This window comes from Cimex lectularius, unplaced genomic scaffold, assembly GCF_000648675.2.
Source record: "Cimex lectularius strain Harlan isolate CLEC.00 unplaced genomic scaffold, Clec_2.1 scaffold210, whole genome shotgun sequence".
Classification (NCBI taxonomy): domain Eukaryota; kingdom Metazoa; phylum Arthropoda; class Insecta; order Hemiptera; family Cimicidae; genus Cimex; species Cimex lectularius.
The window spans coordinates 757,154-770,893 of NW_019392884.1; the positions used below are offsets into that span (position 1 = coordinate 757,154).

Consider the following 13,740-nt stretch of genomic DNA (forward strand, 5'->3'; position numbering starts at 1 on the left):
AAGATATTAATTCGTCAAGCGGACCACGAAACTAGTGATTTTTTGAAATGACATTAAGCCAAATAAATTTAATACAAGTTTTATTGTAATTTGGTCATAACCGATTATTTCAGTAGAACCAAATGCATTGCCAGAAATAAACAAATCAATTTATTGGAACCGTCCAAAATTTAATACTCCATAAAGGTCATGGAAAAAAGAGAACATACTGTATAAACTCAATTATATTTTAACCAAAAAAAAAAAAAAAATCAATTTAGACTTATTTGTTATTTGTTCGAACCTCCTCTTACTTAAAGATTTAGAAATCTTATCTTTATTAAACATTCATCTTCGCTAATGTTTCCTGTAATTGTCTAAAAAGCACGTTAAATGATTAAAAACGAGGAAAAACCTTAAAAATTCTAAAATCAAGGAAATTGTTAATAATTAAAGACTGGATTTTCGTTCAGTAAAAACCTTCAAAACGTGCAATGAAAACATAAAAATTTGGCTTGGAAAAAGCCTGGCCGGCAAAGAAAAAATTCTAAATGTGCAAAAACGACAAAAAAGACTTAAAATTGCGAAAACTTGTAATAAAGATGAAAATTCATTTAATATAGTAAAATTTTTATTTACTTAATAAAATTAATCATCGTCTTAAATATTGTTATGATTGATTGTTTACTTTATAGTCAATCGTTTATATTAATTTTAAACCCAACATGTACAAATATATAATTAAATTAAAAAATACAAAGCAGATAAAAAAATTAACTTAGTGAAATTTAATATAAATTTGAAATCCATTATATTTCGTGGTCCGATTGACAAAATAACTTCTTTCAATTAATTAAACTTTATATATGTTGAAATGAAAAAAATTAGTGTCACGAGCGGGATTCGAACCCACGATCTTCGGCTCAATAACCGCTGCTCTAACCACTTGAGCTATCGTACAACCAATACCTTACATAAAGATTAATTAATAGAAATATATTTTAAATATAATTTGTTCTCATTTTCCTTACAAAAACTTTTTATATGTTTTCAAAACGTTTTGTTGTAGGAAATAAAATCGAAACAATGATATGGTCATTCTGGCTTTACGCGTGGAATTTTAGATGAGGAGGGTTAAAAAATTTGGACATCGGTCTTGGGCTCCGGGATGTCCTGGGGAGTCCTGCATTGTTTCCAAGTCGAAGAGACATTGAGAAATTAAAAACGAAAAATATGCAAATGATGTAACGGTTCATTTAATTAAAAAACAAAACAAAAAAAATTTGTGTAGTGAACCATAAAAACTTCCAATTTCGTACAATAACGGGCGAAACGTGAATTTCGTGCAAAATAAAAATAGGGTCAAAAAGTCGACCTTTCCCTGATTCCAATGCCTTTCTTGGTTTCATGCAGTCGGATTGAGCGTAAAAAGATGAATTTGCACCTTTATTAATAATAAATAATAATATAAATAGCGACATAATTTATGATAATGTAATAGTTTTCTTCCAAACATTTAAGCGAACTTACTCCTTTTTCCACTCTATTTCTCTCTCTCTCTCTCTCTCTCTCTCTCTCTCTCTCTCTCTCTCTCTCTCTCTCTCTCTCACTCTCTCTCTCCCTCCCCCTTTCACTCTTTCCAGAAATTCCTACTTTTTAACTTTTAACTCTTTTAAATTATCTCATTTTGTATCTTTCACACATTTTACCANTTTTATTAATAATAAATAATAATATAAATAGCGACATAATTTATGATAATGTAATAGTTTTCTTCCAAACATTTAAGCGAACTTACTCCTTTTTCCTCTCTCTCTCTCTCTCTCTCTCTCTCTCTCTCTTTCTCTCTCTCTCTCTCTCTCTCTCTCTCTCTCTCTCTCTCTCTCTCCCTCCCCCTTTCACTCTTTCCAGAAATTCCTACTTTTTAACTTTTAACTCTTTTAAATTATCTCATTTTGTATCTTTCACACATTTAACCAACTTACCCCAGGTATTTTCTCTCTGTTTCTATCCTTATTTGTTTTCTATTTTCTTCTTCTTGATGTCACTCTCCCTTTCTGTCTTCCTTTCTTTCTCACTCTCCCTCCCCTCATCTCTATCTATTATTGTCGTTGTTATTTGCCATTCGCTCTCTACATTTTTCTCTTTCCCTCTGAATTTCTCTCTTTGTCTATATTTCTCTTTCCTTCACTTTCTCCCGCTCTTTCTTTTTATTTCTCTCACTCTATCTCAATTTGTCTTTATCTATTTCTTTGTCGTTTTATATATATTTTATTTATCTTTTTATTTGACTCTTCCATTCGCTTTCTATTTTTTCTCTCACCCTCCCATTTTATCTGTACTTCTATATTTCACTTTTCTCCATTTCTTACCAAAAAATTCCTACTTTGTTAATTTTTAATGCATATAACCTTGGACTAATAAGTTTTTCATTTTATTCTTTTCTCATATTTAAACGAACTTACTCCATATACTTTCTCTCTTCCCTTCTTTCTCTCTCTGTTTCTTTCTTCTTCTCTTCGTTTCCTTGTCTCTTTCTCTCTCTTTCTTTCTCTCTCTCTACCCGTCTCTCTTTCTCTCTACCCCTCATTCATTTTATCTCTATCTGTTTCTTAGTCTTTTTATATATCTTTTATTTAGCTTTCTCTCTGACTGCCATTTCTCTCTCTCTCTCTCTCTCTCTCTCTCTCTCTCAATTTCTTTCTTGTCGATTTGTATATCTTTTATTTATGTGTGGTGATTAATGACCGTTAATCGATATTTATTTAGAAATCGTGTGATGCGGTCTGGTGTGATGTAGGTTTCAGAAAAACATTTTCTTCATCGTGCCAACGTTTCGATCTTTATTGAGATCATCTTCAGGGCCTGGGATTTACAAACATTGTTTACATATTACAATTACATTTTGGATGTAGAAAAGTGAATTTGACCCTAGTGACCCTACTCCTTCTCTCATCAAACAGACAAACAAAATTCTCCAAGAAAGACTTATACGAAAAGAAATTGACACATACACCTACAAATCACTTCAAAACAACTCACCAACAACCCCGAAACTATATGGATCTGTAAAAACACATAAACCCGAACACCCTCTAAGGCCCATAATTTCATTTATAAACTCACCCACATATAACATGACAAAATACCTAACCAACATACTCAACAACATCACAGATAACACATATAATGTAAATGATTCATTTTATTTCATTAACAAAATTAATAGTATCCACATTCCCTCGCACTACTCTCTCATATCCCTAGATGTTTCATCTCTGTTCACCAACATCCCAATAGACACAACACTGAACATTATTAAAGATAATTGGCCCAACATAAGACCACACACAACTCTATCACAAAACACGTTCATTACAATGATCCGACACTCCTGTGTTAACGGATATTTTACATACGACAATCAATTTTACAAACAACTATTTGGTATAGCCATGGGTAGCAACCTAAGCCCGATACTGGCAGACATAATCATGACACATCTATTAAATACAGTCATACCACAACTTCCTTTCACATTACCCTTCCTCACTAAATACATAGATGATATATTGGCAGCTGTTCCCACAGATGAAATTCAAACTACATTAGATACATTTAATAGCTTTCACCCACGCCTACAATTTACACATGAAATCGAAAACAACAAAAAATACCATTTTTAGATACACGCGTAATAAAACAACCAGATGGCACATTAATCACAGATTGGTATAAAAAACCAAGAAATACAGATCGCTACCTCAACTTTACGTCTTACCATCCTCTTCATACAATAATAAACACGGCCAAAGGGTTACTTCACAGAATGATTACCTTAAGCCATGAATCCTTCCACCACAAAAACATAAAGATATACAAACAGATCCTCCATAACAATCTCTACCCTAAACACATAATTAACAGAATAATCAACAATTACAACTCAACACTAACACCATCCACTATTACTAATAATACCACATTAAATCTATCGAACCCAAACAAACCAGCATGCATTTCCATACCATTTATCCAAGGCCTATCACAGAAATTAAACACATTTCTCTCGTCCGATAATTTCGAAATAGCTTTCAAAAATTATAAAACAATTCAAACACTTTTTTTCCAAAATTAAAGGTCCCACACTAATAACAAATAAATCTGACGTAATCTACAAGATCAACTGTTTAAACTGTCCGGCAATTTACATCTGCCATTTTTTTTCTCTCTCTCTCTCACACACTTTCTCTTTACTTTTAAATTTCTCTTTACTTCTCTCTTTCTCGCTCTCTCTTTTTATCTCTCTCACTTGACTTTACCTTTATCTATTTCTTCGTCGTTTTATACATTTTTATTTGTCTTTTTATTTTATCTGCTACTCGCTCTCTCTATATTTTTCTCTCTCTTCCTCCTATTTTCTCTTTTCGTCAACATTTTCCTCTCTCTCTCTTTCTCTCTCTCTCTCTCTCTCTCTCTCTCTCTCTCTCTCTCTCTCTCTCTCTTTATGACTTTCTTTTAGTTCGTCTTTTCTCGCTTTCTATCTTTTTTCCCTTACTTTGTTTTTTTTCTCTCTTTTTGTCTCTTTCACTCTTACTCAATTTATCTTCATCTATTTCTTCGTCGTTTTAAACATATTTTATTTGTCTTTTTATTTTACTCTGCTACTCGCTCTCTCTATATTTTTGTCTCTCTTCTTCCTATTGTTTCTTTTCGTCAATATTTTCCTCTCTCTCTCTCTCTCTCTCTCTCTCTCTCTCTCTCTCTTTGTATCTCTCTTTTTGTCTCTCTCACTCTCACTCACTTTATCTTTATCTATTTCTTTGTCGTTTTATCTTACTCTGCTATTAAATCTCTATATATTTTTCTCTCTCTTCCTTCTATTTTCTCATTGCCTCAATATTTCTCTTTGCTTTTCCTTCTCTCTCCCTCCTTCCCTCTCTTTCTCTCTCTCTCTCTCTCTCTCTCTCTCTCTCTCTCTCTCTCTCTCTCGCTCTCTTTATTTTTATACCTCAAATGATTATTCAAAGCAAACTAGAGATATGTGAGGGCGCAAATCGTATGGCTTGCAATTTCTGTCTTTGACTAAACAGACCAAGTTGCCTACAACCACAGAAACTAACTTCAGTAAGTCGGTGGACAGCACGGTCTCTCGCCGGACCACCGGAGTTAATAAATAACGTCGTAACGAGTGAAGATTACACCAATAACAAATTGGCAATAGGTTGTATGTTTGTACATATATATTTGTACTACTATACTATACGCAGTTATATAACCAATAGGAACAGTGATATATTGTTTGATAATGTATTTACTTTGTACTAATTTAATTTCCATTAAGTTTAGATGAATTGAAGGTTGCATTTTTTTTTCTTTGTATAATCCTGTACTTGTGAAAGGAAATAGATAAACAGATCATTTATTCGGGCCATATTACCAGCCATGCCAAAATTAATTGAAAAATTATCAAACGTTTCCCATTATCAAATTTTGAATTTTCTGTTGTTACATATATTTTCGACAGTATGTTAAAGCATGTTTCACACCAAGTCGCGCAAAGCATAAAAGACATCGCGAGAGATCCGTGAATTTGTTCAAGCGAAAATCTCCTTCCGGAGTCCTTGTACCAAAAGATATACCTCTTTCCTTCTCCACCTTTAACTTTAACATTTATTTATTGAACCTCGTGTAATAAAGTTATTGTGATTTTTTAAAAATTTATTATGAGATAATACATCAAGAATAATTATTTAACGGCTTATTGTTAAAGTTACTTCCTTCAATTAAGTACTCACGGATATTCTAATTAGCCGGTCGATTAAATCCGTTTTAAACATTTATTCTAGAAAGTGTCTGTAAAAGTGACTGACATGAGCTCACAATTTAAAAAAAAAGAAAGTTCGTCGTGAAATAGTTAAGTGTAAATTGCTTCAAACTTAGTAGAGTTTGTGAGAAAAAAATCCACAATTAAAAGTGTCCTGTTAAACATATTTTATGTTTAACGACAAAATAAATAATTTATTAACGTTGTAGTGTTTTTTAAAAATATTTACTTAATCAAACCGGCAAATTGATGCTATGTTAATGAACCGCTTTTTTGGCCTAGGCTTTTAATTATTACGGTAAGAAGATCCCTTTCATGAGTTTTGTAAGGAAAAATCACTTTCCGTTGCAAACCAATCTTGATGAAAGTACATACTCTCGATTACAAAAATATTGTATTTAGTAAAAAATGTATGCTGATTAGTAACCGTTAGTCAGTGATTATTTGGAGATCGAGAAATGCGGTCTGCTGTGACGAAGGTTTTAGAAAAACATTTTCTTTGTCGCGACAACGTTTCGATCTTTATTGAGATCATCTTCAGGGCTCAAAGTGGTTGTTTTATATGGTAAACAGCAATACCTCACTAGCAATCTCAACACGACATTCAAGAATGACACAATTACGCAGAAAACAAACACTTGGAGCCCTGAAGATGATGTCAATAAAGATCGAAACGTTGGCACGACAAGAAAATGTTTTTCTAAAACCTTCGTCAACCAGACCGCATCTCACGATATCCCAATAATCACTTATAAATAAAATAAAGTATTTTCTGTCAAACAAGACGGTTTAAGGGCAAACTCAATATGACCGGGGTATAAAGCCAGAGGTCTTGGGTTCGAGTCCCGCTCGTGACACTAATTTTTCTTCGCAATCTCCTTTGAAAAATGAAATCCCACTTGCGTCACTTCAATATTGAAGACAGCCAAGTCGAGATGATTCTGATGATTCTCAAAAAGAATAAACAATTCTTAACTGTCGTGTAGTGGATGTGATAAAGTAATCAGAAGAATGATTCCTCAAGGCGAGAAGTGGCCTCTTGGCACTTCAGTTGAAATGACTGGCAATCTTACTTTTTTGATAGAACTGCTTGGATGTTATTGATTGGCCCTTACGCACGCGGTAAAAGGTTCTGGAACACGTGTACACACGTACATACATGTATTGAGACCCACCATAAGTTTGCGGGAGGTCTCAGTGTGCCGGACATTCCGCTGAAAATCAGCCATCATACATGCTAATAATTATATTTCTTTGATTTCGTGGTCCGATTGTCCAAATAACATCTTTCGATTAGTTAATCTTTATGTAAGGTATTGGTTGAGATAAAAAAGTCAATGTCACGAGCGGGATTCGAACCCACGACCTTCGGCTTGATACGCCGCTGCTCTACCACTTGAGCTATCGTGCCTTTGATCCGCTCGGACACCAACTTCCCACCTCAACCCAACATTTCGAATTTTCCCTCTTTTTTGCCAGGCATATTTAGACGAAGGTCGTGGTTCGAATTCCGCTCGTAACACTGACTTTTTTATCTCAACCAATATCTCACAAAAAGATTAATTAACTAATAATTATATTTACACTAATAAATAAATTCGCTCTTTCATACCATATGAATAAATAAAATTTGGGGGAGTTTTACGCCAATGTCCCTCTCACAATCACTCGAAAAAAAAAATATATATATATATATACATATTTTTTTATTTCATTGATTGTTAGACATATTGGCGTAAAACTCCGGTGCCTCCCAAATAAGTTGGTGGGGGTGTTGTATATTTCGCCACAAACCTACACACACACACACACACACACACACACACACACACACACACACACACACACACACACACACTTACTCACTCAATTCAGGCTAATGCATTCATTCTGTACGATAAAATAACTAACCTGATACACTCACACTAGGGATGGGAAGGGTATAGGGATAAGAGAGGCGGTCACAAGGCGTACTGCACCTCGACCTTAATAGATCTATTGTACTCCTCTGTTAATTAAAACTAACTGGCCAACTTCAGGCTATTAACCGGCCTCCACAGCTTTGCCAGTGGTTCCTTGGTGTAGAATCTTGCTTGTGGTTTTTCTTGTCCTAGTTGCAAGAACCTGCACCTACATAGACCTTTACAGAAACATAGAATGTTTTCTGCGGTCTCCTCTTCCTGGCAGTATCTCCACAGTGTTTCTTCCGTCTGTACTCCTATCTGGTGCTTGTGCTTTCTTAACTGGCAGTGCCTCGTCAGGAGTCCAACCAAAACTGGTTGCGGTTGCCTTCCATTCTTTTGTACGTTTTGCGGATGGTCCTTCTATGAATCTCTTCCCGTGCCTCATACCTGTAGTATTGTTCCACCAGGTTGGTACCATTGTAAGGTTTATCCTCTTTTGTGGCAGGTTGCTAGGCCGCAGTTGGGTTCTGGGCCCATAGAGTCCATGTTGGCTCCCTTTTTGGCGAACATGTCAACCTTTTCGTTGCCTCTATGCCCCGAATGTCCAGAGACCCATGCAAGGGTCAGGTCATTAATGTCGCTGATTTCCATCAGGGCTTCCATGCATTTCCAAACACTTTTTGCCTTCGCCTCGCATGAGGCTAACGCCCTGAAAGCTGCCTGGCTGTCAGAAAAAAATGGCTATCTTCCGGGAATGCATTCCTAGCCTTTTTATTGTTCTGGCGCAGTTCAATCGCTATGACTTCAGACTGGACAACTGTAGCATACTTGCCTAGTTTTACCGTCAGTTCGGTCTTGGGGTTCATCCCAACGACCCAGATCCCGTACCCTTGTCGATTTTGGAGTCGTCAGTATACCAGTAGGAATTTGAACACTCACGCTAATAAATACATTAATTGCGATATCTTTGCAGTCTCAATGCATAGTCGGCATATTTTTGTTTCAGTTTTCCCATTATTTTGATGAATTAATTAAACGAACAATGGCCAGTATAAAAGCCTATGATTTTCTTCAATTATTGTCCGCTAGAGAGAAGTGAATTTTTATTTTCCTAGTCGAAATGTTTTAGTACCATGTGTGGTCATTCACTGTATTCGTTCACTAGGTTTATTGGTCTAGGGAGCATTCGGATAAACGTATTTGCAAGATTTAGTAAAGCAAGTTGTGTGAAGTACAAATGCAATGATTACGATGGCTCCTTGGTTGGTGGGATTGGAATATTTTAGGAGTATGAAAGTCAAAACTAATAATCAAAAAATTCACTAATTTCGTGGTCCGCTTGACCAATTAATATATTACAATTAATTAAGGTTTTTAGTTGAGATAAAAAAATGGCAAAAAGGAGGGAAAGTTCAAAAGGTGCGGTTGAGATGGGAAATTGGTGTCCGAGTGGACCGAGGTCACGATAGCTCAAGTGGTAGAGCAGCGGCGTATCAAGCCGAAGATCGTGGGTTCCAATCCCGCTCGTGCCATTGACTTTTTTATCTCAACTAAAAACCTTAATTAATTCTAATAATCAAAGCTTTCTTTGATTTGAGACGCAAAATGGCATAATGAAGTCCAGCATATTTTTACATATTATTTCCATTTTTTTTAAATCTTGATGTATTTGTTTATTGTTATTCACCATATTTTGTAAAACCCAATTGTATATCTATTTTGGATTTTTTCTTTTTATGACACTAACTTTTCCAAAATATTACGTTTTGTTATTATTATTTACTGACTTTTTTTCTCTTACAAGTGTTAAAATCTATTTGAAGTTTACGTCATATTAGATCAATAAAGCCTTTTAAAGTACATAATGCTTCACCAAATCAAGATAATAAAGGAAGCTTTGGAAACGATACAGGGGATGTTTCTAAATAGGGCTTAACTTAAATATTTTATTGCCTGAGTAGCCCACCCACCAAAGAATGAGACTTTAAAAGCTTTAAACTGACAATTTCATTTATGAATTGTTAGGCTATGTAATCTCAAAAGTAAATTGATTTAATTAACCATTTCAATTATTTATTCGTCGGCTAACCAAAAAGAAACAATAATTTTATGTGTTTGCTGTTATGGATTCTCTAAGCGATAATTTTTTGTAAAAAATTGTACGTATTTTAAAAACTTTTAGAAAAGCTTCTTCATTCATTATTAGCAAAGACTAAGTTTGAATAATTATTTATTTCAGGTTCAGGAGGCTCCAGAGCCCGTTTTCCTGCCTTATTATAAACTTGGCCATCGGAGATCTTGGAACTTCATGCCTGCATATTATGGTCGTCGTTTCATCGTTCAAAGGAAAATGGGCCTTTGGCTCAACAGGTAAGCTAAATTTAAGCATTTTATCATCAAATTCCAAGTCAAAGCTTTATTCTTTTTCACAAGTTTTATATACACTTACCGGAATCTTCTTTGAGGTTTCGTGTTAGCTGACACCTCTGTTACATCGTACATTGCTCTCTTTTAATATTTAAATCGGTAAGAAAACTTTAAAAATATTTATAATATTCTAACGGTCCAATCAAGTTATATTACCATGTATATACCTTATTAAATTTTTTTATAATTATTTTGTCGTATTTTATAATACATCGGAGATATCTGAAATAGAGCATGGGAAGTTTGGTGCAATTTAATTGCTGTATAGAACTTCGTAAGCCACGTAGAGATCAGGTCGTGGGGGCTTAATTCAATAATGGTAATTTTGCCTATTCAGGCTTCTCTCCTGTTTTATGTACTTTAATGTTTTGAGCGAGGATGATTCATATCCTAGTCTGACTACTATTGCTGATTTTGTAAGCAGATTTGTTAACGACGAATACCATAAGAGATTAATGGAGAAATCGACGGTTACAGATTTCTGTCAAATTACGACTGAATCGAATTATTTACCGACATAATAAGTATTGACCATATTTTACAAAGCAGTTAAATAAAAAGCCTGCGGGATGACCTACGGAGATGCTGCTGATTTATGGTGGCATTGCGGGCGAGGCTCCGTTGCTGTAGGCGTTTTGTTAAGTCGGGAAATGTTAAAAGGTTATGGGTTTGTATGGAATTCTACCTTTTTTTTTTCTTCTTGCATATAAGCCCAAGCAAAGGGAACGGTCGATCATATAATTTTTTCTCAGCAGGGCTATCTTCAAAGGCCATATTTGACATCCATTGTGTACTAATTGTACTATTGTACCTTGCCTCCATGTGCGATTCAGGGTTGCAAATCGCTGAGGCAGAGTCTCTCAAGCCCAGGTGTGAGAGACATTCGGCCTTCGGGGAGTAGCAGGGAACCAAAAGGGAAACTGCGAAAGCCTGAGGAACCGGTCGCCCACAACGAGCGCTCTGATTGTGAAGAGTGGATACTTGCGATTGAGGTTCCCAATCCGACCTGCGGGATTGTGTTCCCGCAGACTCGGATTCATCCTCCCGAGACGACTGGCTGGGATAGGGCCACTTGTTCGGATCTTGAAAGGCCATCTCGTCTCACCCACCCTGGGAGTCGTGGCGCGCTACGTGTGGAACTACGGCGACGACGGGTGGTATACTGTGGTTTGAGACTCGAGACCCCGAAACGGCTAACCTCGTGTTCTCATCCACGGCCCTTTTTTCTCAATCCGAGTTCCTTCATTCTATCCTGTGACCGACCCCTCCCAACCCTTGGCTGCAAGGGGGTATCCGGGCACAAAATAAAGGTGCAGCCCAGAGGTCGTGGCAACCTCTCTGAAACTCAAGCTGTACTCGTGTCGGCATGGGCGGCGGGTACCTTAGTAGAGTCACACGAGAGCCAGTGCACTAGATCCTGTCTGCATAGTCGGGGGAGGGTGTACGGCCGTCTGTACTACGGGGTAACTTAAATATTTCAAAATCAGCCCAATGTTTCAATGGGAAAGGTTTCGTGGTGGCGCGTGGTGACGCCCCTGGCGGTAACTTAGATAGAGGCTGTCTTCTATCTGTGACCTTCGTGAAGCTTGCGTATGGCCAGCGTACTTACCTCGGTTCACGGGAGACGTAGCGACCGGACGACAGCGTGGAAGAGTTGAGGATGCGATGATCATGCTGAATAGCCCCTCGAATGCGTGCGTAAGCGAACGGAAACGGGTAGTGAATCGGTGTCTCCGACTCGAGTATGCTTTGCATTGTTGTGCGTATGACCGGCGTGGTACCCTTGGGGAAGCGAAGGATCGGACCACCTAAGCTGAGCGTATGGCGTCCCTCGAATGCGCTTGGCAGGTGTAGGCTGAGCTCGATAAGAGATTTACGGTAGGCGGTGCTCATCTAGGGTGTGGTCAGCAATTCTACTTTAAACTAAACCACTGTCAGGGAGTTCCCGGAAGTTTCTACGCTAGGGGAGCCCCTATACTCAGGGAGATAGAGTGGCCTTCTATATCTAGGGAGTACGCGGGAGAACAGGCTGATGTATTTCGGCCTGTTAGCCCTTTACGTGCGGCATACGACCCGATGCACAGTGTGGGCCCGACCATTCGGAGTGGACAAGCGGAGAGCGAGGTTGTCTCGGCCCTAAGGGGCTGGGGCGCCTCTACACCAATGCTGCTCTCATCTTGAGAATCAAAAGTCCGATAAGGCCGAATAGGCTAGGTGCGGACGTTAAAGATCCTCATTCTTCTTTTTAGGACGACCGAGTATACGGGAAAGACTACGCGTTATTCCTACAGGGACAACTTCCTTGTGGGTTCAGGCAAAATCCGACCATCAACCCTGGTGCCTTGGGGCAACCAATGATAAAGGCAATTTCCCCCCTATACCCTTCTTTTCCTAATTTTCCTTTCTCTTCCTTACCCCCCTCTGCTTTGGCAGAGGCTTCCTGGGTTTCTCAACCCGCACCCCTTAGGCAACGATGCATCAGTATGGGGTTCGTTCGAACTCCCGGGTGGGCGATCAGTCCCACCTTAAAAATAATCCTGGAGTAGAGTATCCAAGCGGCTCTAGTAATTGAGTTGAGGACTCGTGGTTTGTAAACAAATTATACCCTAGCTGGAGGGTACCGGCCAACCTGAGCCGGAGATAGTGCCTTCTCTACTCTCCAGGGGTGGTGAAACGGCTCGAAGGCTGTGCCGGAAACCACAAAACTGCCTTTTTCAAGGCACATGTATGGAGCACTTCTGAGCTTGGTTAGCATTGTACCACCTCGCTAGCCAATGAAATCAAGTCCATCCATGTAAAATATTCCTAGTCTTCTCTTTGAGAACACTGGGCGACTGAGAAGTCCTCTCGGGGATAAGTCCGGACGTTAAAGATCCTCACGGGTCTCAACACCCATGAGTAAAGATGGGAACATCTGTACGCGTTATGCCATTATAGTTTCTCCTTGTTTTCAGTTTACCAGTAAAAACGGTTTTTAAAAAATTTTGTGCTTTCACCGTGTATTTTCGTGTCAAGTTACCGCTACTTAAAAAAATAGTAATATCGTGCAATTTGTTACTGTAAAATTTCCTAGAGGGTTTACGCTGTTGTTCATCGTAGAATTTATTTAAGGGGAGTTCCAGGAATTCAGAAACGGGATATAAAGCGGTTTTTTCCATGGAAAATTGTTATTATAGTAAGGGGAGCCAGTGGCCAAAGTAGGTTTATTATATCTTCTTTCTTAACGTCAGTTTAATAAAAAACAACCCTTACAACCTCACTACTTACAAGGCACTAATTATCTGGTGTATTTATTGTTATGTAATGTTGAGTACACATCCACTCAAATTTTCACTGGGTTTAAGGTCTTTTCAGGTTATTTGATTTTACATTCTTTTACCTAAGAGGTTATAAATAATGCCAACATTAATTTAAAGTTTAAAAATCGGTTGTAAATATTAATAATATTGACCTTCTCAAATTTTAACAAATAAACCTTTTAAAACCCTGAACTAATACCATTTTAACAAATAAATTGATATAATGTACATATGAACATGGACATATACATATTAGACTTAATTTCAACAAGAAACACTATCCTATGTTTTTAAAAATTTTTAA

General features: G+C 37.3%; 1 protein-coding gene across 1 annotated transcript in view; it reads left to right on the forward strand.

The window, feature by feature from the left end:
* The first annotated feature begins 9,833 nt into the window (after positions 1-9,833).
* The window catches only part of LOC106673984 (rhodopsin, GQ-coupled-like), a 48,343-nt gene continuing 44,436 nt past the window's right edge, over positions 9,834-13,740 (forward strand). Inside the window, exons 1-2 of the mRNA XM_024229046.1 lie at positions 9,834-9,859; positions 9,950-10,080. Coding sequence (XP_024084814.1) covers positions 9,834-9,859; positions 9,950-10,080 — 157 coding nt within the window. The remainder of the gene's footprint in view (positions 9,860-9,949; positions 10,081-13,740) is intronic.